General features: G+C 36.9%; 1 protein-coding gene across 1 annotated transcript in view; it reads left to right on the top strand.

Moving 5' to 3' along the window:
• The window catches only part of LOC121374683, a 26,540-nt gene continuing 225 nt past the window's right edge, over window positions 1-26,315 (top strand). The window contains exons 1-13 of the mRNA XM_041501786.1: window positions 1-197; window positions 3,210-3,294; window positions 4,129-4,245; window positions 5,726-6,027; window positions 7,936-8,158; window positions 8,796-8,837; window positions 18,121-18,271; window positions 19,550-19,701; window positions 20,713-20,868; window positions 21,119-21,169; window positions 22,499-22,555; window positions 23,899-23,955; window positions 25,648-25,764. Coding sequence (XP_041357720.1) covers window positions 3,231-3,294; window positions 4,129-4,245; window positions 5,726-6,027; window positions 7,936-8,158; window positions 8,796-8,837; window positions 18,121-18,271; window positions 19,550-19,701; window positions 20,713-20,868; window positions 21,119-21,169; window positions 22,499-22,555; window positions 23,899-23,955; window positions 25,648-25,764 — 1,489 coding nt within the window. The 5' untranslated portion in view covers window positions 1-197; window positions 3,210-3,230. The remainder of the gene's footprint in view (window positions 198-3,209; window positions 3,295-4,128; window positions 4,246-5,725; window positions 6,028-7,935; window positions 8,159-8,795; window positions 8,838-18,120; window positions 18,272-19,549; window positions 19,702-20,712; window positions 20,869-21,118; window positions 21,170-22,498; window positions 22,556-23,898; window positions 23,956-25,647; window positions 25,765-26,315) is intronic.

The following is a 26,315-nucleotide window of genomic DNA, read 5'->3' as shown; positions in this document are numbered from 1 at the left end:
TCATAACACAACACACCTTATCTGTCATGTTTCCAAGAAACCGTAATACTGCGAATGACGTTTCAAAATGTATAAAAGCTGAGTATCTCCCTCTGTAATATTAGATCTATTGCTAACATCGATTCGAATCTCTCATCAAACCTGACACCTGTGTGTTGTTAAACTGAAAGGGAAATCAAAGAACCCAGTGCTCGCAGGTACGTTTACATATGGGGACTGGTATATTATACATACTGTTGTAGTCACCAGAATTATATTTCTTATGTTTGTGTATTCACACGCACGCACGCGCGCACGCACGCACGCACGCACACACACGTATACATATATATAGTGTTTTCCCTAACTTGTTTTAGCATGGTGCAGCACCATGCCTCAATAGCCTAGCACCATCTTGCCTTATTCAGCACCATGCTGCCTTGAGATTAAACGAGTCTTTTTCAGTAATTAATTATAAAATTGCCTTTAAAAAACAGCAAAAAAAGTATTATTAATTAATAAAATATGCCTTTTATATCTTTTCCCATTCATTTATTAAAGCAGGCATATAAATTACATTAATGTTTAATGTTCAATTAAATTTTGTGTATATTTATTTAAATATAAGTGCCCCGAAAATGGCGAAAATGCCCCAAAAGAGTTTGGTCTATCATGCCTTACCTAATTTCTAGGGAAATCACTATATATATATATATATAATTTTCTGTCAAAATGTTTACAATTGATAAGTTTAATAAACACAAATTATAATGGGATTCAAACAGAAAAATGTTAGCTACATTCAACAAAAATACATTAATATATAATAGTCGCGTTTCTTTCGTTGTTCAGTCCAAACACATTACATAGTCATTTAGAAATTTCTAAAAAGATAATTGGATAATTGGATAATTGGATGATCCAAATATCACAAAAATGAGTTTAACATTGCATGTCCACTGCTAGAGTTTAACATTTTCATCGAGTAATTACACAGATTTATTTAAATATATAACTGTCCACTGCTAGAGTTTAACATTTTCATCGAGTAATTACACAGATTTATTTAAATATATAATTGTCCACTGCTAGAGTTTAACATTTTCATCGAGTAATAACACAGATTTATTTAAATATATAATTGTCCACTGCTAGAGTTTAACATTTTCATCGAGTAATAACACAGATTTATTTAAATATATAATTGTCCACTGCTAGAGTTTAACATTTTCATCGAGTAATAACACAGATTTATTTAAATATATAATTGTCCACTGCTAGAGTTTAACATTTTCATCGAGTAATTACACAGATTTATTTAAATATATAATTGTCTACTGCTAGAGTTTAACATTTTCATCGAGTAATTACACAGATTTATTTAAATATATAATTATCCACTGCTAGAGTTTAACATTTCTATCGAGTAATTACACAAATGTACTTAAATGTACATGTCCACTGCAAGTTTGATACATTGAAATATATGGACAAGGACGAGAAGGATGAACGTTTCAAAACGTGAATAAAATACTGATGTACTGCTATGCTCGCTGTTTTTCATAACAGTTAAGTGATAATTTATGCTACATTTATAGATGTACTGCTATGCTCGCTGTTTTTCATAACAGTTCAGTGATAATTTATGCCACAGTTATAGATGTACTGCTATGCTCGCTGTTTTTCATAACAGTTCAGTGATAATTTATGCCACAGTTATAGATGTACTGCTATGCTCGTAATTATTCAAATAACGTTCAGTGATAATTTATGCCACAGTTATAGATGTACTGCTATGCTCGCTGTTTTTCATAACAGTTAAGTGATCATTCATGCCACAGTTATAGATGTACTGCTATGCTCGCTGTTTTTCATAACAGTTCAGTGATCATTCATGCCACATTTATAGATGTACTGTTATGCTCACTGTTTTTCATAACAGTTAAGTGATAATTTATGCCACATTTATAGATATACTGTTATGCTCACTGCTTTTGTTATTGTCCGGCCCCGGCTAAAACCTGTATTAAGATAACTATCATGTTTTTCTGTTTATTTAGTCCATACAATCGAATCAAATTTTCACAATAGTTGACCCCAATCTTAGGCTTTTATTTAGAAAAGTGGTTCGATGTTTCTTTAGTAATAGTATGTGTGTGCAAATAAATATATATATATTTAAAAATGTAATGTTATTGTGTTTACATGGGCTGAGGTGTCGTTAAACAAAATTAATATTTTATTTCTTTTCCCGATCTGCTGGAACCCCATTACTGTATCAACGACCGTGGTATGTGCTGCCCTGTCTGTGGAAAGTATATATAAACTATATATTGCACACTATAATAGTACTACGTCCAGCACGGTTTCACAACACCACAATAGTACGTCGATTTCTTAATCACCAGTGGCGATAGGAAGGAAACGTTTTGTTTTGAGAACTAATACGCGCAGTGGTGAAAGTTAGACGTATCTCTGACAATGTAATTATGATGGATACAATGATGGTCTGCACTCATAGGGTGTAAACAGGAAGCCACGTGTTGCTTCAATTTGCATGTCGGCAATAAAACAAATGCAAGCAATCGAACGATATTACGAGAGGCTATAAAACTCTCTTCGTTTTTAAACCAACAGTATAATTTCATGAGAGATTTGTTACCTTTCGGTAAGTTAAAATTATTGTTTAGACTTTGTAATATTATATGTAGTGTAAAATAACAACATTATGAATGCTATTGCTAGGCGCGAATCTGTGATTTCAACATGGAGGAGGCGCGTAACATCAATGTTCTTTGCTAGTAGTTTGGTGGCGCTGACAAACATTTTAAAGTTTGTTTTGTTAACGACACCACTAGAGCACCTTGATTTATGAATCATAGTCTATTGGATGTCAAACGTTTACTTTTGTCAATGATAGGTGTGGGCGTTAATCAATATGCTCTAGTGATGTCGACAAACAAAACAAACTTTAACTCTAAGACTATGTCACAATTACACAATGTTTGACATCCAATAGCCGATGATAAATAAATCAATGTGCTCTAGTGGTGTTGTTAAACAAAAGAAACTTTAACTCTAAGACTATGTCACAATTACAAAATGTTTGACATCCAATAGCCGATGATAAATAAATCAATGTGCTCTAGTGGTGTTGTTAAACAAAAACAAACATTACTTATACAATAGCAAAAGTAATTATTTGTCTAAAAATGTGTTGTTTTTCACAGGTATTAATCTCGCAGGCGATAATGATGTTCCTGTGGGCGTTAACCATTATATCAGTTCTAGCGATGGTGCCACTGCAGTCTCTGGGTATGTAACCGCAACATATACTTGTAAATGGAAGTCGGAACACAATAATGGTTATAATTAATTATCAAATAGTTGATCAATACAATAATTTAATGCACATGAATAGAATAGTGACTTCCTTCAACTAATTGTTATATGTTTGCTTATTAATTTAATCCTATTCATATGCCTACCTTTGTTCGATGTGAATGTTTGTGCTGGAGTGTTGTTAAATATTCATTCATTCATTCATTCATTCATTCATTCATTCATTCATTCTTTCTTTCTTTCTTTCTTTCATTCATTCTTCATGTAAAGCCCGGTTGTTAAAAGGAATGGATCCTGTTTTACGTCAGTTTTAGCTGATTGAATTTAGGTAGTACTATACCAAATAACTTCCGACTGGGTCAAAGTTAGTTTCATCTGGACAAAACATGTATGCAATTTTGTTTCATCTAGTATCACTTTGTCAAGTAGCCTTGTGCTTGAAACATGTATGGGGTACCTGTAAAAAAGTACTCAAACTTTGTGCGAAACTATGGATGTTATAAAAACATCTGGTTATACCAAAAATGAGCAATGAAAGGTACCATTTTAGGTAGGGGTTGTAGTACTGATATTTATGGGTCACAGTTTGGTTAATATATTGCATATAGTGTTTTTAAACACAAACGTTAACAGGGTCGCCTATGGGATTTTATTTGGTATAGTACAACCTTTAGCGGCTTGTCAAATATTTTGATTCATCGGTATCATAATTATTTTCTTGTCTTAAAAAATGGGGTTGAAGCGCCTTGGGTGGTGTTCCCATTGAGTGATAATATAACTATATCGTGCTGTTGACTTATTTTCCAGATCTTCCTAGAAAATCTTGTTCCGGATACTGCTCTGGATCGTACAAAACAGGAGCAAAGTGCGTGAACGGATTCTGTGAGTGTAGCAAACCTGGATACAACAAATACACATGTCTACGTAAGTTCCGTTATACGTCATTTCTGTTATAGGTCATTTGCACCACACGTTTGTCCTTTGTCCAGTAATGTCATGTCTGGCAGACGTACATAATGGTTAACATCATTTTCCCGCTTGCACGCCGATATTTCGGGTATCTAAGCTAGACAGTACACGGCAAATGTTAAAACTTATTTTTCGTGCTTATATCCAATTAAGGTTCAAGCACGCTGTCCTGGGCACAAACCTCAGCTATCTGGGTTGTCTGTCCAGGACAGTGGGTTAGTTGTTAGTTGGTTAGTGAGAGAGAAGAGAGTGTAGTGGCCTTACACCTTCCCATTGAGCCCTTAAGAACTCGCTCTGGATTGGAGCCGGTACCAGGCTGCGAACCCTGTACCTACCAGTCTGTAGTCCTATAGCTTGACCACTGCGCCACCGAAGCCGGTAGCAAGTGTTAATGAATAGTGTTTAGTTGTACGTAACAGAGAACTCTGTTTATTAGTGGCCTTATAGTCCGTCCCATCCCCCATGGGGGTGGGGAGGTTGGGGTTTGTTGTTTTTTGGGGGGTTTTCTGTTGTTGTTTTTGTTGTTGTTGGGTTGGGGTTGTTGTTTTTTTTTTTGTTTTTTTTGTTGTTTTTTGTTTGGGTTTTTGGGGGAGGGGTAAATAATTTCAGGGTTTTTTTGACGTAAGAAGAAAACAAAAAGTGTTTTGGAAATAACAAAAATATACTATTTTTGTGTTCAATTTATAAAACATTCGGCTCAGAAATAAATAACTTGTAGCAAATTCCATTGCATGAAAAAATGTGTTCCTCATAGGACAGACTATAGATATACACATGTATCTCTTTTCGGCCGGCAATTCTGGTTGATCGCTGGTACCGTGATGTGAACTCACTACCTCCCAGCTTTAGGCCCAATAATTTACCCGCTACATCACAGAGGCAATATATTTTGCTTGTGTATTTTTTTAATCTAATAATTGTCTTGTATATGGACTGGATTGGATTGGATAACATATTAATGTGCATATATCCAATTAAGGTTCAAACACGTCTCTCTCGGGCACAATCTCTGACTTCGACAGTGACTAGGTCCGGGACAGAAGGAATTTGTGTTAAAAATAAAAATGGGCAGAATTTAGAAAATAGCAATTAGTTAAAAAGTTGATAGAATTTAAAAATAAAAATAAAAAGTTAACAAGTCAAAAATATAAGAATAGTCTGCTCAGACGAATATTTATACAATATGAAGCATTTTAGAAGGACAATCTGTTGGTAGACCAGTAGAGCTAATTTTAATTAGATTGAAAAACGTCTACTAGAGTGACAGTCTTGTATATGGTGTACTAGTATGACGCTTGATTACACGTAATACATATATATTATAGTAACACTATCAGATACAAAACCTAAATCTATATATTAGTGTAAGAAGTGCTAAAAAAATTATTACTTGCTAGTCTTTTCCACAAATATTTATAGTCTTTATTTTCTACAGCTGAGGTTGGAAACTGTCGGGTCATCCCCAATAATCCTGACGCCGTTGCTGCTGCGACATTAAAGAGCGTCACACAGACAGTGCGTAGCTGTTTGAACACTGTCGACGTCCACAGATACCAGGTGCACGTGTTGGGCGTCTACGAGGGAAACGTGCACACGCGGCCGCCGACTGCGGGGACGACACACGTGTACGTTGAAGGTGTGGGCGAGAAACCCGTCGTGTTGGCACTGTCCAGCTATGAGCCTGTTCGTTGGGTGATCCATGCCGGCAGTGATATCCAGTTACACGCCGTGCTTATGGTAGGTCCATCATTGGTTCTAATGCTAGGATTCAGGCTATCAACTGTCACGAAGGAGTTGGCCATCTCCACACCAGTGCGCACAGATTATCAACTAATGGGTCGTAGGATTTGTATACAACGAGATCCGAGTTGTAAGAGTGCTCAGACTAGCAAGTGGACAGTCGTAGAAGTCGAGAAATCGGCGAGTTGGCCAATTCCGTCGTGACAGTTGGTAGTCTGATCCTAGCATAAAAACAAATTGGTTCTCAATTTTCATGTTAATCCGTTTTCTTTGCTATAAATACGTAGTAAATACGACCCTTTCATCTCTTTTAACATAACAATATACTTCAAAGATTGTATCCATGCCTGGCATGCTTTAATTTTTTTTTTTCTGATGGAAGCATGCACCAGATTATCCACATCCACAAATATGATGATCAAAACTTTGCGTAGCTAGGTTTTATTTGAATACATAATATTAGTATATTTACTACCAATTGTTTAAGTCTAATAATATGTTGCGAGTAGCTACATGTATATGGTCTGTTTTTGTCAAAAGGGAACCGATTAATTGGCATGCAACTCTACAATTAATAAACTCAAAATTGATATAAAACATATTATTATATTTTAAACCCATACCACTTTAAGTAAATGTTTTCTTTCTTTACAAATTGCCACCATTTGTATAGGTTAAATCTTCTTTTTCGGTACAGGTAGGAAGGCAACTGATTGAACAGTCAATGTACGAGTAAAGCACGCGCAATTCTTTGTCTCGAGCTTCTGCATTACCGATTGCATGGGACGGGGCGTAGCCCAGTCGTACCGGTAAATCGCTCGCTTGATGCGCGGTCGGTCTAGGATCGATCCGCGTCGGTGAGCCCATTGGGCTATTTCTCGTCCCAGCCAGTGCACCACGACTAGTATATCAAAGGTTGTGGTATGTGCTGTCCTGTCTGTGGGATGATGCATATAAAATATCCCTTGCTACTAATTGAAAAATGTGGCGGGTTTCCTATCTAAGACTATACGTCAAGATTACCAAATGTTTGATATCCTATAGCCGATGATTAATAAATCAATGTGCTCTAGTGGTGTTGTTAAACAAAACAAACTGTTTTCTTTACATAGAATGTTTTTGTAGAAAATGTTATGAGAGTCGGTATGGGTTTAAAACTTCATAATATGATTTTATATGAGTTTAGCACTATTTAGAATGGATGTTTAAAACATTGACATTAGAGACACGGCGGAATCAAGTAGACATGGGGTGGGGTGGGGGGGGGGGTGGTGACTGAGATCAAGGGCGCAAAGCAATGTTTCTAGGTGTTCGGGTGTATACTTTCCCGTATAATGTACAAAACTAGTCCTGAAATGCAATTTTCTGCATTCTACAACTAAAACTCTCTGCTGTAAGATTTACTACCAATCATATTTTTATTCAGAATTACTGGGGAGGGCTAGAGCACACACACACACACACACACACACACACACACACACACACACACACCACCCGCTTCGCCGTGCCTACATTATAGATGTTTTCCTTGTATTAGCATAATATTGTGCTTATATTAGGGGGCGGGACGTAGCCCAGTGGTAAAGCGCTCGCTCGATGCGCAGTCGGTCTGGGATCGATCCCCGTCGGTGGCCCCATTGGGCTATTTCTCGTTCCAGCCAGGGTACCACGACTGGTAAATCAAATGCCGTGGTATGTACTACCCTGTCTGTGGGATGGTGCATATAAAAGATCCCTTGCTGCTAATCGAAAAGAATAGCCCATGAAGTGGCGACAGCGGGTTTCCTCTCTCAATATATGTGTGGTTCTTAACCATATGTCTGACGCCACATAACCGTAAATAAAATGTGTTGAGTGTGTCGTTAAATAAAACATTTCTTTTTTTCTTTCTTATATTTTTAGTTCAGTTACTACAACACTATCAGCTCGGTGGATCTGAGTCACGTGGTGAACTCGACGTCTGTTTTGGTGGAGAAAAGGCGTCGGTCGTCTGCTATTGGTGACGATTCGGGCGGCGGGAACACGGTGGGCTTGATCAAGCTCCTCAACGCCAGATGGGGACCAATCAAATCATTCTCCGGCTGTTACAAGGCGGATCATTGGACACTGACCGTTTCCAAACCAAGTATGTAAATCCTGGTTTACATAAAATCTGTAACAGTCGCTGTCCCACGAAGACTGGGATAGATTAAAGCAAATCAAACAAGTTTTTTGTAATTTTTTAATTTTTAAATTATTATTATTGTTAGTATTGGGATCACAGTCGCAGAGCATTTGCGTCAGTCTACGTTGATCTACATCCGTTTCAGTTTTTATGAAAACCAGACTTTACAAATCGACTTGTTTTAAGCAACGATTCGCTGTCGAACGATTCCCCTTTAAATGTTGTGCAACACGGATTTAACTTTATTATGTTATTTTTGGTTCGCTAACGTAAAGAATATAAGTGTGAAGAAATAACTAGATATGTTTGCTTTCAGAATATGATAAACATATTAAACAATTTAATGGCAATGTATGGATTGCACATGGAAACTACTTTTATCACATATAGAACAGTAAACAAGCATTGTCATTTGGAAATCGTGGAATAAAATATTATTTCGTAATCTAAAATATGTATCTTATTTTTTTTAACTCTTAAATGTGTCTCGCTAGAAGTAAGTACTAATTCATTCGAGATATGCACGGGTTTGGGTAGCTATTAATGTTTCATATTGTTTTATAATTTCGTCTGACTAATAGTTTTGTGTTTGTTGTAGAAGCCACGGCCTTAGAACAACCAACGTCAACATCAACACCAGGTAAATGCATCTAGTATCGTTCTTCGATTACACACTGTCACGGGGATTCTATAATTCCCGTAACTGAATAAACACGATTATCCAAATCTCTCTCCTAACTGTATATCTATTAGATCTCTCTGTAACAGGCGGTTAAACCCTAGTATGGCTCGTCTCTAGGTATGATCAGAGATACGATCTTATATAAAGTATATATTATTATAGCACGTTTAGCTCACTAGAAACACAACAAAACACAATACACTTTGGAATCTGTATTAATCTACGCTGACAAATGTACAGCCGTAGTAGTTAATTAATAACAGCAATAATAACAACCCAGAACTGATCACTTAATTAGTTAATCTCTAGGTGTCTAGTTACACAATATGCGAATCACTTCACCGTTCCACCACACCCACACGTGTGATAATTGAGAAACGCTTCCAGGAGAAGTAATTTAATAAAGGAATTACAACACCATTCCTAACTGGTTAATTTTTAATTAACCCTTACTACTCGTTCAGTAACGTGTGATAATTTAGGAACGCTTTCAGGGGAACTTAATTAATAAAGGAATTACAGCTCTATTCCTAACGGGTTAATTTTTAATTACCCCTAACTACTCATTCAGTAACCTTGTAACACAGAATTAATACTGATACCGATCACAATAAAGACAATAACCTGCAGTGTACCTAGGTCGTCTAGGATGACTGGCTAAGCTTTATATTACCAAATACTCGTATAATGTTAGAACAAAAAGTCTACGATTTACTTCGTCAGATGACCGAAGACACTGTCTAAAGAATATTGGTATAATACAGTATTAAAATATTTAAAGTCACATCAATCACATCAAGGTTATACACAGAGCAGAAATGATATTTACCAAAGTCCAAACGGACTAACGTTCCCAGGAAGCTTCCTTTTCCGTTTCTCCTCGATATCTCTAAAACACTAGCTATTTATTATAAATCAGGATTTTGCCTGGGAGTACAAGGCGGTACCTCACGTATCATCTCATATTCTACATCTACTAGAGTCGGTATATTTCTCTCTGATCGTCAGTCTGGCTGTCGCCAACCGCGAGCAATCTCCTGGCCATAAACAGCACTACCGGAGATATTACGTAACTACTAGCCACATGGCCTCCACAGCTGGACTAAGTGCATATTGGAATGTCCGATCGCGCGAAGTATTACGTAACAAGTTGCCCACCTGGGCTACGGGCAATAAACTGCACACGGCCCTCTAACACAATTAAAATCGCCACAGGCGAAACAAATTTAAGAGCATGTACCGTCACACCCCCCCGCCCCACCTCAAAAAGGATATTTCCTCTACTCTAGGAATAGGGAAATATACTACATTAAAACAAAAAGGGGTGCGTTAACCGACGCATACGGGCATTTATAACACATGTAATAATAAGGTGACTACCAGTAATCACACTGAGTCTCTGAGTCCCTGGTATACAAATAAAATATATATAAACAAAACAGAAATAAAGAATGTCAACACATTATCATAACGTTCAACTTCGGGACAGGGCATCAGCGATTACATTGGATGTGCCCTTGATATGTTGAATGGTAATTGGGTATTCTTGCAGAAGACGACTCCATCTCAAAACTCTCTGGTTGGAGGCTTTCATTAGGATGGTCCAGTCCGTCTTCGTCTTCTTGGAACAGCACAGCTCCAGCACCCACGTCACTGGCACCCACAGCTAGCTTGAACGGCATTCGGTAGTCTGGTGCTGCCATCACGGGAGACGAGTAGCGCCTCTGCTTGAGACGGTTGAATGACTTCTCGCATTCACCTGACCAATGGAACTTCGTTTCCTTCTTTTTCAGCGTCGCACGCTTTCACGGTTTTCTCCGATAGGCATGCGGTCGAATCGGTGTAGCGTTGGGTTCCAAGCGCACATCTTGGCTTAAGGTGTTGGTAACCGTTGGAAGGTTCTGACAAATGGAAACAACGTAGTCAACTTTGCTCGCTGGGGGTTCAAGTCTGCGAGAATCTGGCTGTTGGTCAACTTGACCTCTGCAGTCTTGACGTCATCACAGGAAATCGTGTGACTCTCAATTTGGACCGGTCTCTCTGGAACTATCGGCAGTCTGTCAAAATAACCTTTTAGCAAATTGATGTGACAATACCTACTTTTCCTAACCCTATCAGGAGTGTTTATCACATACCCTGTCTCATTAACCCGTTTGTGCACAACATAGGGACCGAAATACCTGTTCTGTAATGAACCTCGTTTAATGAGAAGGTACAGCAGCACCTTATCCCCTGGTTTAAATTCCCGACTCTTAGCCTTCCTATCAAACACTGATTTTATTTTGCTCTGAGCATGGCTCAGTTGCTTCCTAGCTAGTTCGGTCGCCGGCAACCTCCCATCTCTAACTCTCTTATTTATTAATACTCCCTTGTCCACAGTTAACAAGGTAGTGCGAGCTGCCAACAAATTTGGATCAGCCCCCTGCTCTAGAATTAAGTCTATTACAAGGTAAATCCCCTCTATCAAACACAACTGGTTCAATTCCCCTCTGCGGGAGATCAACAGGTTCCACCACATTTAATTCCTCAGTTGACTTATCTACCATTTTACTGATAACCTCATCCACTCCAATTTCATGGCTCACACAAGTATCAGACAAATCACAAATATCCTCTGCGTCTTGTGTTAACCTACTGGCCATAGCCCTAGTCTTTACACACGCAGGATATTTAATCTCATCAACCTCACACTCTTCTATTGGTAACGTGCTGTCTTTAATTAACAGTTGGTCACATTTCGGCTGACAACACTGACTAATCAAATCATTTCCCAACAAAACTCCTTTGTTTTCAACGGGCAAGTCCTTCACAACCCCCATAATGACTGGTCCCGTCACAAACTTTGAACACAAGAAATCGTTTTGTAACCTGACAACCATTTTTTCTCCAGTAACCGAGCTTAAAGCCAAACTATGTCCTGTATCTGAATTTTCAATACCAGCTAAACACTTTTGCGTTATCAGACTCTGACTACACCCGGTATCTCTATAGATTGATATTGCCTTAGGACACAACTCTTGTTTCACATCACAAACCATACCAGTGGACACATACGGGTTTACTTTCTCTGCCATGGGACTAACCATTAACTCTCTCGCTAACGGAGCTGACCTCACTAAACCGACCACTTGCGCATTATCGCGTTTACTTTTAAAACAGTCCCCGATAAGATGGTTATCCTTTTTACAGTAACTGCAATGTGGACGAAAAGTTCGTGCATTGACTGATAATGCAGGCCTATCCTTACTTTGCCCACCAGGTGCATTCCTTGCCTGACTAGCTGACCAACTAGATGACTCTCCCCGATAGTTACTTTCCCGGGAAAAACCTGGCTGAAATTTCTTCTTATCACCCTGTTGTAAAGAGCTACCCGGTACTGCCTGAGCTTTGTGTATTAACACGTAATCATCTGCAACTATGCCTGCCTCCTCTATCTTTTTGACATCACGATCCTCTAAATGAATACGTAAGCTAACTGGTAATCCATTTTTAATGTCCTGTAAGATCAACAACTCCCGTAACTCGGTATATGACTCTACCTGATGAGACACCACCCATTTATCAAACATCCCTGCCTTCTTAGCCACAAACTCACTATAAGACTGTCCCTGCGTTTTTCTCAACTCGCTATACCGTAAACGATAATCCTCAGGACGTAATTCATAAGCCCTCAACACTGCAGACTTAACTAGGTCGTATTGACTTGCTCGCTCATCACTCATTGAATTATAAGCTATACTAGCCTTCCCCTTAAACTTAGACACGGCTAACAATGTCCACTTAGACTGCGGCCAATTTAGCTGCTTAGCGGCCCGTTCAAAAAGTTGAAAGAACATGTCTACCTCCTGATCGTCAAATACAGGCACTGATCTATAAGCCTCCGACATGTTAAAACCATTTCCTGCCTCATGTCTAACTTCTTCAGTATTCAACTTTAACTCATGTTCCACTTTTAATTTTTCTAACTGGAATTCTCTATCCCTATGTCTATCTTCTCTATCCCTCTCTTCTCTTTCTCTCTCTCTCTCTCTCTCTCTCTCTCTCTATCCCTCTCTCTATCTTCTCTATCTAATGCACGTTCTTCTCTTTCTCTCTCTTTCCCTTCTCTATCTAATGCACGTTCTTCTCTTTCTCTCTCTTTCTCTTCTCTATCTAATGCACGTTCTTCTCTTTCTCTCTCTTTCTCTTCTCTTTCGTACTCAAGCTTTTTAAAAGCTAATTGTTGTTCCACACTTAACTCATTTATCTCTATCTCTGGAACAATCTCACTGTGTTCCATAACAAGCCTATCACCAAAAACGTCCTGGATAATAATTGTCTTTATATCACCTAAGGTTTTAGCTGATGTTAAATCAATTTCCCGCTCACTTGCGATTTCAACTAACTCGGCCTTACGTGCCCGCTTAATCTCCACTACACTGAGCGTAGGCCTATCCAGCAAATTCTTATCCATGTTTAGATATGACGCACTTATTATTAATTAATTTTCTAGTGAACAACGTGCTACTTCTGGTTAATTTGTAAAATTAATTTATAAAGCCTCCATTTACAAACAATACTTTTTTTTTAAATATGCGTGTCCCGTTTCAGATCCGGGACGAGCGCCCCAATTTTCTACTCCTGTCACGGGGATTCTATAATTCCCGTAACTGAATAAACACGATTATCCAAATCTCTCTCCTAACTGTATATCTATTCGCCAGTTTGTTTTACAATATACTACCCTGTTGTAGAAGAAATTAATTATGTACCAAATGTAAAAGAACAAACGCATTTTAGTGTAAAATGGAATGATGAAAATAATCAAGAGATTGTTCTCAAAATTGCTGAGCGTATGGATGCTTTATTAAATATATGTACCATAAAAGAAACCAGTCATGAAAATATAAATACATGTGTAGACAAATTTACAAATGAATTGAATAACATTATTTTACCTTATTGTTCCATTAAGACTTACAAAACTAGTACAACAGAGAAAAGATCATCTAAGACCAAACGTGAAGATAAACCTTGGTTTAACGAAGTTTTGAAACAACGATACAATGAATACAGAAAAGCCATACGAAATTTTAACGTTAACAAAACTAATGACAATCGCATTGAACTTATTCGGGTAAAAAAAATATACAAAAAATTAGAATATAAATTGAAAAAGAAATATAAATGCCAACAGGGTAACATGTTGAATTATTTAAGAAAATATAACCCTAAAACGTTTCACAAATATTTCCAAAAAAGAAAACAAAATAACAGATCGGAGTTGAGTAATGATGCATTTTTCAACCATTTTTCTAATCTGGCTGGTACCGAACCTACCACTAACCATGAAGTAGATGAGTTCTTATCGAGTTATGATGCACACACTAGTCAAACATCATGTACTGCATTAGATCATGACATTACTGAAAAAGAAATCGTCGTTGCGATTAAAGGGTTACAGAAGAACAAAGCCTGTGGTTATGATCATATTTTAAATGAGTATCTTATAAATTGTAAAGATGTTTTGATGCCATGTCTACTTTTATTGTTTAATAATGTTTTTAAATCTGGTCACTATCCTCAGTCTTGGTCAGTTGGCTGTATTGTTCCTGTTTTTAAAAAAGGAAATACAAATGATACTGACAATTACAGGGGCATTACATTAGTCAGTTGTTTGGGTAAACTTTTTACTTCTATTTTAAACAAAAGATTGCTAGATTACGACTTAGATAATGATATCATTACTGACGCCCAACTAGGATTCAGAAACCAAATGTCTACTATAGATGCCATTTTTATCTTACAACATTTAATACATAGAACACTAAAGAATCGAACACGTTTATATTGTTGCTTTGTAGATTACAAAAAAGCTTTTGATTTTATTAACAGACATAACTTGTGGTTCAAACTAATTCAACAAGGTATCGAAGGAAGAATGTTAGCTATTATACGATCTTTATATAATGATGTTAAATGTTGTGTAAAATACAATAATGAACTTTCTGATTTTTTTATGTGCAAGAACGGTTTATTTCAGGGTGAGGTTTTGTCACCAATATTATTTTCTATGTATGTTAACGATTGCGAATTGCACCTACTATCAGATAATTGTCCATATGTTGATATACAAATGTTAAATATATTTCTAATAATGTATGCCGATGATATGGTGCTTCTAGCTGAAACACCCGAAGGATTGCAAAAAATGCTAGATTCAATATCTAATTATACAAGTAAATGGGATTTAACAGCAAATACAACTAAGACCCAAATTATTCTTTTTAGAAATGGAGGCAAACTTCGAGATAATGAGAAGTGGTTTTATAATGGTTGTCAACTAGAGGTTGTCAATGAATTTAATTACCTTGGTATTTTATTTTATTATAACGGAAAATTTAGTAGGACACAAAAAAGAGCAGCGGGACAAGGTCGTAAAGCTTTATTCTCAATTCATAACGTATGTAAAAATAATTATTTTAATATTGAAACAATGCTATCTGTATTTGATACCTATGTCAACAGTGTTCTTAGTTATGGATCGGAAGTATGGGGTTTCCACCCTGGCCAAGACGTTGAAAAGATTCATTTACAATTTTGTAAAAAGTTACTGGGTGTACGGAAAGGGACATGTAATGATTTTGTATATAGTGAATTAGGAAGATTTCCATTGTATATTATTAGAAAACTAAGAATTTTTAAATACTGGATCAAACTACGTAATACTAATAACTGCATATTAATGGCTATATATGAGGAAATGGATCAGCTTGATAACAATTGGTTAATGGATGTTAAACAGGAACTAAATGCACTTGGTTTAAATTATATATGGAGTCTAACGGAAGTTGATAATAATACTTACAGTGTAATTAAGCAAAGATTGTGTGATGTGTTCAAGCAACAATCTTACAATAGAATAACAGCAACGTCAAAAGGTAATTTGTATAAATATTTATTAACTGAATTTAAATTGCAAAGTTATCTTACAAAACCGTTGGACGTTACACAATTGAAAGAAATTACAAAATTTAGACTCTGCGCCCATAAATTAAATATAGAATTTGGTAGATACAGAAACATTGAAAGATCAGAAAGATTATGTACAGTATGTAATACAAATGAAGTACAAGATGAGTACCATTTCATTCTACAATGTCCAAGATACAATGATATAAGAACACAATTTATAAAACAATATTATTATAAACGTCCAAGTGTTTTCAAGCTTATACAACTTTTAAGAACTGACAATAATAAAGATCTTAATAACCTTGGGAAATATTTACAACGGGCAAATAAGGTAAGAAATGAACTAGTGGAATAAAGACGTAATGCTAATAGTGATGTACAATGTAGTGCATCATACATGTGTATCCCGGTAGCACCTCAAGTGTTTAACAGTTTCTCTTATGTAATAACGACCTATATCTTTATGTGATATAAGTCAGCAGTACTGTGATACTTTGTATTATATATGTCTATAATGTTAAATCACTCTCCACCATTATCCTGTACATTATTGTGTACATATCTGTATAATATATGCTATATTGTTTGTATGATGCTGATGAGTTGTAAAACTTAAGGCAATAAAAGGAACTTGAACGAGTTAAAAAATTAGATCTCTCTGTAACAGGCGGTTAAACCCTAGTATGGCTCGTCTCTAGGTATGATCAGAGATACGATCTTATATAAAGTATATATTATTATAGCACGTTTAGCTCACTAGAAACACAACAAAACACAATACACTTTGGAATCTGTATTAATCTACGCTGACAAATGTACAGCCGTAGTAGTTAATTAATAACAGCAATAATAACAACCCAATTAGTTAATCTCTAGGTGTCTAGTTACACAATATGCGAATCACTTCACCGTTACACCACACCCACACGTGTGCTAATTGAGAGACGCTTCCAGGAGAAGTAATTTAATAAATGAATTACAACACCATTCCTAACTGGTTAATTTTTAATTAACCCTTACTACTCGTTCAGTAACGTGTGATAATTTAGGAACGCTTCTTGGGGAACTTAATTAATAAAGGAATTACAGCTCTATTCCTAACGGGTTAATTTTTAATTACCCCTAACTACTCATTCAGTAACCTTGTAACACAGAATTAATACTGGTACCGATCACAATAAAGACAATAACCTGCAGTGTACCTAGGTCGTCTAGGATGACTGGCTAAGCTTTATATTACCAAATACTCGTATAATGTTAGAACAAAAAGTCTACGATTTACTTCGTCAGATGACCGAAGACACTGTCTAAAGAATATTGGTATAATACAGTATTAAAATATTTAAAGTCACATCAATCACATCAAGGTTATACACAGAGCAGAAATGATATTTACCAAAGTCCAAACGGACTAACGTTCCCAGGAAGCTTCCTTTTCCGTTTCTCCTCGATATCTCTAAAACACTAGCTATTTATTATAAATCAGGATTTTGCCTGGGGGTACAAGGCGGTACCTCACGTATCATCTCATATTCTACATCTACTAGAGTCGGTATATTTCTCTCTGATCGTCAGTCTGGCTGTCGCCAACCGCGAGCAATCTCCTGGCCATAAACAGCACTACCGGAGATATTACGTAACTACTAGCCACATGGCCTCCACAGCTGGACTAAGTGCATATTGGAATGTCCGATCGCGCGAAGTATTACGTAACAAGTTGCCCACCTGGGCTACGGGCAATAAACTGCACACGGCCCTCTAACACAATTAAAATCGCCACAGGCGAAACAAATTTAAGAGCATGTACCGTCACACACACCCACAAAGAAATTGCATACAAATACTACCATTTCAACTATGTTTTAAATTTATATATTATTATTGTAAAATCCAACAAAAGTGAACCGACAGTTTAACACATTACTTTACGGATTGTATTTGAATTGCATCTCCATATTGCCAAAGAACTGGCTGCTATGTTAGTGAATACACGATGAATAGTTCCCATGTACTTTTAATTTGAAATTTGAATTTTGTTTATATTCTTGTGTAAATTATGCAAAAAATATATGTGTGAACCATTAATTTAAAGTTATTTGTCACAAATACATATAGAATAGTGAAATATGGCACTAGCAACTTTAAGCATGGACCTTTAAATTTGTGTTGTAATAATGAGGATGTGAATGCGAGAGCGGTAACCATTTAAAATATATGAAACATTTTAGACGACTGTTGGTTAAATAATATCGATAGTCTAAAACATTTTTGTCTTGGCATATTTCAGTCGAGAGTTGTCTCGAATCTAAAGACTGCTGGGTAAAATACAACTTCCTGTTTGAAGACAACTGGAATGATTGTCATGGTGACCAGTACGTCAAGAAAACAAAATACCAAGTTGGGAAATATGTTGGAGTCGTCCTGTGTTCGGCTAACAAGTAATCACAAATTCCTTTTATATTTTAATTTGTCATTTTTTAAAAATTTATATATATATATATATATATATATATATATATACATGTATATAACTTTTTATTATTATTATTATTAATATAGAGTCGATTTTGTTTCGTTTATGGCTAAGTGGTGTCACCTACATGACAACTTGGGGGCGGGATTTAGCTCAGTCGACTGAGTGCTCGCTTGAGGTGCTTGCGTTGCAGGATCGAACCACCTCGGTGGATCCATTCAGCTGATTGTGGATTTTCCCGTTCCAACCAGTGTACTACAACTGGTCAAAGGCAATTATATGTGCCATCCTGTCTGTGGGAAAGTGCATGTAAAAATTCCTTGCTCCATTAGGAAAAATGTAACGGGTTTCCTCTGATGACTTTATGTCAGAATTAGCAAATGTTTTACATCCAATAGCCGATGATTAATTAATCAATGTGCTCTTGTGGTGTCGTTAAACAAAACAAACTCTACATGACCACTGAAACACTTGCAGAAGCAACGTTTCTCATCCACATTAGGTCTCACTACACAGATCACTTCCGGATGAGAGTTCATTCATCACGGTCCACTATAGTTCCTAATATGTTGTTGTTCTAGGAATTTGGGAAGAATTAAGACAATATGTATATTTAATGGTAAGCCTTCTGGCTGTATTTTACCCATGTTATTTTGAAATATTGTGCATTGACCTTTTGGCACATGGGTGTATAGCGCAAGAGACAGCCGGAGTGAATCGGTTAATGAACCATCTGTTCGGACCAGTACTACAGCCAGATGCGGTCATATAACAAAAAACTGAGATGGAAATGTTCTCACTTTTGGAGTGAAAATAAATGCTTATATAATGTATGTTCGCAATGAAGTATATAAAAAAGAGTAAAGTTTGTTTTATTTAACGACGCCACTAGAGCACATTAGTTTTTTTTTTATCTTATCATCGGCTATTGGACGTCAAACCAATGATGTATATTATTAGTGTCAATGATAATCCATTCTATTGGCAACCTTTATTTGAAGTTGGGCATTTTAACACGGGTTTCAATGGCAGATGAAATCTGTTTAGTGAGATCTCAGCAGCAGCAATAAGTGGTCCGTCATATGCATATTGCCACAGACCGGACAGTCCATACCATGGTATTTGAGTCGTAGAGCACTGCTTGGAACGGATTTCATCCGAGCAAAAATAAACTCTACTTATTAGGTAAATATTTAATAATTTAAAATATCTTGTTCATCTTTTTGTTTCACGTGTTTTGTAGATACAAGCTGTTTCTATCTGATTCGCTCACTGGCCGGTTTCTCAATATCGCGGATGGCAGTGGACATGGCCAGGATCACTGCGAGTTTATAGGAAGAACAACTGATGCAAAATCAATCGACAATGACTTCTGGAATTCGCCTGCAACAACAGGTTAATTTGTAATATAAGCGATATTACTGCATACATAAATTGTGTTAATAATATCGATATACGTAGTCACCTGAAATAGGATAATGAGTACTTAAAGGCATACTCTCACGGATTTAAGGACCTTATTTCTCTAAAAATGAATAATAAAAATGTTTTTTTACATTAATTGTTGGAAACCAAATCTAGCTATGGCATCACCTTAACTGAACCATGATGGAGTAAAATCCATGTCAACCACATCGGCAATTTTAGTTTTTGAATTATGGACCATTGCCATAATTCAATTATTTTTACAAAATCTCATTAAAAAATGGAGTATGGTGGTTATGAAGATGGTTGAATAAAGTACATTTAGGGACAAATCAAATTATTTTTGTTCAGGTAATACTTTGTTAGACCATTAAATAGGTCAGTGATCTGTGACAATATGCCTTTAAATAGTGTTACTAATATTTAGATATACTGACCACATATTCGCCTAAAATAATCATTTGAACAGTATCACCCCGTTCAGTAAAACTAAGATCTTTTCGTCTAAGAAGTAAACAACTATTATTTTCCTTACGCGAGATATTTCGGTAAACATTGATGCTATTAAGAACATTTGTAGAGTGTGGAGATAATAATAATAATAATAATAATAATAATAATAATAACAAACAATAACAATAATAACAATAACAATAATATTCATTATAATATCATTATTCATTTCATTTTCATTTCAATTTATTTTCGTTCTTATATCCAATTAAGGTTCAAGCACGCTGTCCTGGGCTGTCTGTCCAGGACAGTGGGTTAGTTGTTAGTTGGTTAGTTGTTAGTGGTTAGTGAGAGAGAAAAGGATGTAGTGGTCTTACACCTTCCATTCCAAACTCGCTCAGAGTGGGAGCCGGTACCGGGCTGCGAGCCCTGTACCTACCAACCTTATGTCCGATGGCTTAACCACGACACTACCGAGGCCGGTAATATCATTATAATATCTCGTGTCTCTTATTGTATTATTTTCAGGATATTCACGTTCATTTCGAGGGAAGACTCCCACTATAGGCAGAATTGGAGGCGGGACAGGATCTACGTGGTCTGGCCAATATTATTATAAGTGGATTAAGTGTGGAGTCAGCATTCCTGGAGACAGTCGCGTGGTCACGTGGACTGGATCAGAAGGTATACTAGCGAAGAGCATGAGGCTCCAGAATTATTTTTTTATATATTATTTTTAGTTTAGAAATGTCCTTTTTGTCTAGCTGTAGAACACGGGCGTAGGAATGTACCAAAAACTGTGCTTCTTACGCCAGTGTAGAATAATATATATTACATACCGTACTTCATATGCAGTAGAAGCGAATGTTTTCTTGAATTATGTATATGGTTTATTTATACGTTTATAGAGGTAACATTTTTGTATTTGTTGTAGACAAAACGCCCCAACCACCAACAGGAGAGCCAGAGCCAACTTTAAAACCAGGTGAGATAAATCTAGTCTTATCTGATGACACACATTATTGATATTAACTATAATAATACTACATGTTTATTAGATTTTTCTTGAATTTTATATACCATTCTAGCTGTATAGCTAAAATGTGTAATGTGTTGTAGAAACGACAATAACCGACATAACCATAAATGATACAGATCTGAATAACCATAATTAACAAAATGTCTCTTAGCAATACCAGTTGTTTGTTTTATTAAGTGTAAGGTAGTGGCACCACGCCACCATTTGTCGTGTCGTTACTTGCTGTAGAACCTTAGCATAGTCCTTTTTAGGAAATAGTTCCTCGTTAAAAAAAAACCCATAATAAAAACAATTAAAAAAAAATCATTCTGAAATGCCTTTTAAAATCCTTCTTTCACAATTGCAAGTAAGTTGACCTCTGTAGTATTTAAATAACCCATTGGTTTCAAGTTATTTCTTATTTTTAGGACTAATAATAACTGTTCAAAGAAAGGAAGAAACGTTTTATTTAACGACGCACTCAACACATTTTATTTACGGTTATATGGCGTCTAACATATGGTTAAGGACCACACAGATAATGAGAGAGGAAACCCGCTGTCGCCACTTCATGGGCTACTCTTTTCGATTAACAACAAGGGATCTTTTATATGCACCATCCCACAGACAGGGTAGCAGTAAATACCACGGCCTTTGGTATACCATTCGTGGTGCACTGGCTGGAACGAGAAATAGCCCAATGGGCCCACCGACGGGGATCGATCCCACACCGACCGCGCATCCAGCTGGCGCTGTACCACTGGACTACATCCCGCCTAACGGTTCAAATTGTATACTGTCACTGGTACAACAACAGAATGAGGTGATGTTCTGGCAATTAAAACGTTGGGTGATCAACCTATGTTGATGTTTTTGCAAGGTAGTTTTCAAGGGAGAATACTTCCTAAAACTAGCAGTCAGTAGCCCTCTCAATATCGGTCGGTCTGAGATCGATCCCAGTCAGTGGGCCCATTGGGCTATTTCTCTTTCTAGCCAGTGCACCACTACTGGTATATCAAAGGCCGTGGTATGTATTACTCTGTCTGTGGGATGGTGCATATAAAAGATCCCTTGGTGCTAATCGAAATGAGTAGCCCATAAAGTCGCGACAGCGGGTTTCTTCTCTCAATATATGTGTGGTCCTTAACCATATGTCTGACGCCATACAACCGTAATTAATATGTGTTGAGTGCGTCATTAAATAAAACATTTCTTTCAGATGCAGTAGAAGCAATTTTTGTCTTGAATTACGTATATGTTTAAGTAATAGAGGTAACATTTTTGTATTTGATGTAGACAAAACGATCGAACCACCAACAGGAGAGTCAGAGCCAGAGCCAACTTTAAAACCAGGTGAGATAAGTCTAGTCTTATCTGATGACACAGATTATTGATATTAACTATAATAATGCTATATACTTGTTAGATTTTTCTTGAATTTTATATACCATTCTAGCTGTATAGCTAAAATGTGTAATGTGTTGTATAAACGACAATAACCGACGTACCATAAATGATACAGATCTGAATAACCATAATTAACAAAATGTATCTTAGCAATACCAGTTGTTTGTTTTATTAAGTGTAAGGTAGTGGCACCACGCCACCATTTGTCGTGTCGTCACTTGCTGTAGAACCTTAGCATAGTCCTGTTCAGGAAATAGTTCCTCGTTAAAAATAAAATTAAAAAACAAATTTAAATTTAAAATTAAAATAAAAATCATTCTGAAATGCCTTTTAAAATCCTTCTTTCACAATTGCAAGTAAGTTGACCTCTATAGTATTTAAATAACCCATTGGTTTCAAGTTATTTCTTATTTTTAGGACTAACTAATAATAACTGTTCAAAGAAAGAAAGAAATGTTTTATTTAACGACGCACTCAACACATTTTATTTACGGTTATATGGCGTCAAACATATGATTAAGGACCACACAGATAATGAGAGAGGAAACCCGCTGTCGCCACTTCATGGGCTACTCTTTTCGATTAGCAACAAGGGATCTTTTATATGCACCATCCCACAGACAGGGTAATAGTAAATACCACGGCCTTTGGTATACCATTCGTGGTGCACTGGCTGGAACGAGAAATAGCCCAATGGGCCCACCGACGGGGATCGATCCCACACCGACCGCGCATCCAGCTGGCGCTGTACCACTGGACTACATCCCGCCTAACGGTTCAAATTGTATACTGTCACTGGTACAACAACAGAATGAGGTGATGTTCTGGCAATTAAAACGTTGGGTGATCAACCTATGTTGATGTTTTTGCAAGGTAGTTTTCAAGGGAGAATATTCCCTAAAACTAGCAGTCAGTAGCCCTCTCAATATCGGTCGGTCTGAGATCGATCCCCGTCGGTGGGCCCATTGGGCTATTTCTCTTTCTAGCCAGTGCACCACTACTGGTATATCAAAGGCTGTGGTATGTACTACTCTGTCTGTGGGATGGTGCATATAAAAGGTCCCTTGCTGCTAATCGAAAAGAGTTGCCCATGAAGTGGCGACAGCGAGTTTCCTGTCTCAATATCTGTGTGGTCCTTAACCATATGTCTGACGCCATATAACCGTAATTAAAATGTGTTGAGTGCGTTGTTGAATAAAACATTTCTTTCATATGCAGTAGAAGCAATTTTTGTCTTGAATTACGTATATGTTTTAGTAATAGAGGTAACATTTTTGTATTTGATGTAGACAAAACGCCACAACCACCAACAGGAGAGCCAGAGCCAGAGCCAAATTTAAAACCAGGCGAGATAAGTCCAGTCTTATCTGATGACACAAATTATTGATATTAACTATAATAATGCTATATAGTTGTTAGATTTTTCTTGAATTTTATATACCATTCTAGCTGTATAGCTAAAATGCGTAATGTGTTGTATAAACGACAATAACCGACGTACCATAAATGATACAGATCTGAATAACCATAATTAACAAAATGTATCTTAGCAATACCAGTTGTTTGTTTTATTAAGTGTAAGGTAGTGGCACCACGCCACCATTTGTCGTGTCGTCACTTGCTGTAGAACCTTAGCATAGTCCTCTCCAGGAAATAGTTCTTCGTTAAAAATAAAATTAAAAAACAAATTTAAATTTAAAATTAAAATAAAAATCATTCTGAAATGCCTTTTAAAATCCTTCTTTCACAATTGCAAGTAAGTTGACCTCTATAGTATTTAAATAACCCATTGGTTTCAAGTTATTTCTTATTTTTAGGACTAACTAATAATAACTGTTCAAAGAAAGAAAGAAATGTTTTATTTAACGACGCACTCAACACATTTTATTTACGCTTACGATCAGACATACGGTTAAAAAAAAGGAGTAAAGTTTGTTTTATTTAACGATGCCACTAGAGCACATTGATTTTTTATCTTATCATCGGCTATTGGACGTCAAACATATGGTCATTCTGACACTGCTTTTAGAGGAAACCCTCTGTCGCCACATAGGCTACTATTTTATGACAGGCAGCGATGGATCTTTTAGTTGCGCTTCCCACAGGCAGGATAGCACAACCCATGGCCTTTGTTGAACCAGTTATGGATCACTGGTCGGTGCAAGTGGTTTACACCTACCCATTGAGCCTTGCGGAGCACTCACTCACGGTTTGGAGTCGATATCTGGATTAAAAATCCCATGCCTCGACTGGGATCCGAACCCAGTACCTACCAGCCTGTAGACCGATGGCCTAACCACAACGCCACCGAGGCCGGTTGACATATGGTTAAGGACCACACAGATATTGGTAGAGGAAATCCGCTGTCGCCACTTCATGGGCTACTCTTTTCGATTAGCAGCAAGGGATCTTTTATATGCACCATCCCACAGACAGAGTAGTACATACCACGGCCTTTGATATACCAGTAGTGGTGCACTGGCTAGAACGAGAAATAGCCCAATGGGTTCACCGACGGGGATCGATCCTAGACCGACAGCGCATCAAGCGAACGCTTTACCACTGGGCTACGTCCCGCCTCGACCCATTATCTAATTAGGTTCTCTCCCCACCCCACCCACCCCCCCCCCCCCCACCCTCCACCTCCCACCCCCACAAAATTACCATATGTTTAACAGCCAATAGCCGATAATTAATAAATCAATGTGCACTATTAGTGTTGTTAAACAAAACAAATTCTAACTTTTAACTTCCTCTTATATGTATACAACTGTATCCACTTTTCGGCTATACTGTAATTGTACTGATCAGTGTTAGTTTTAGAGTCGTATAATTAGCGCCAGGGAGGCGAAGGGGAGGCAAAAGGTGCCTTGATTATTTTTCAAGTGTTGCTTTTATCTAGCTGGAGAAAACTCACAGGCCCCAATGAAGCGTATTTCTACTGGTAACTAGGAACAGTGTTAAAGTGCCCTTAGCGTATCCAATATGTAATAATGTGATGTTCATTAACAATGAAGTGTTGTTGTCTTGTTTTTCAGTTCTTCCAAGAAAATCTTGTTCCAGCTACTGCTCTGGATCGTACAAAACAGGAGCAAAGTGCGTGAACGGATTCTGTGAGTGTAGCCAACCTGGATACAACAAATACACATGTCTACGTAAGTTCCGTTACAGGTCACTTTCGTTATAGGTCACTTTGCATGCGCAATTAATCCACAATTATTTATTTTTTAATTATTATTATTATTATTATAATTTTATTTTTGATGCTGCGTTCTTGAAAGTATGGTATGTTGTATAAAATATATTTATGAAATTAATCTATTTCGTATATCGTGTTTACATGAAATGAGTCTAAACCTGAATTTTGGAACTTTTGAGATATTTACATTTGTACAATCTGCATATTCTGCTCTTTAAATAATGTTTCTACTCAAAATAAATTGGAAGCTATTAGCTTTTGAAGGCTGTATGTGGGGTGACATTCAAAATCACCTGAACCATAAATGTTAGATTAAGCGTCAAATCTAGTAGGTAATGGGTTCACGCCCAGGTACAGACTCCTGTATCTCAATGGGGATGTACATAGTGGGAACAGCCATAGCGTTTGCATTCGTTAAACGTTTTGAAAACAGTTTTAACACGTTTTAAGACGCTAGTGGGAACACACTTTGTATGTGCCACGATATCGCGCTTGAAAATTACGATA

This window comes from Gigantopelta aegis, chromosome 6, assembly GCF_016097555.1.
Source record: "Gigantopelta aegis isolate Gae_Host chromosome 6, Gae_host_genome, whole genome shotgun sequence".
Taxonomy (NCBI): domain Eukaryota; kingdom Metazoa; phylum Mollusca; class Gastropoda; order Neomphalida; family Peltospiridae; genus Gigantopelta; species Gigantopelta aegis.
Note: the sequence above shows the minus strand (reverse complement) of the source record. Positions and strands in the feature narration are given on the sequence as shown.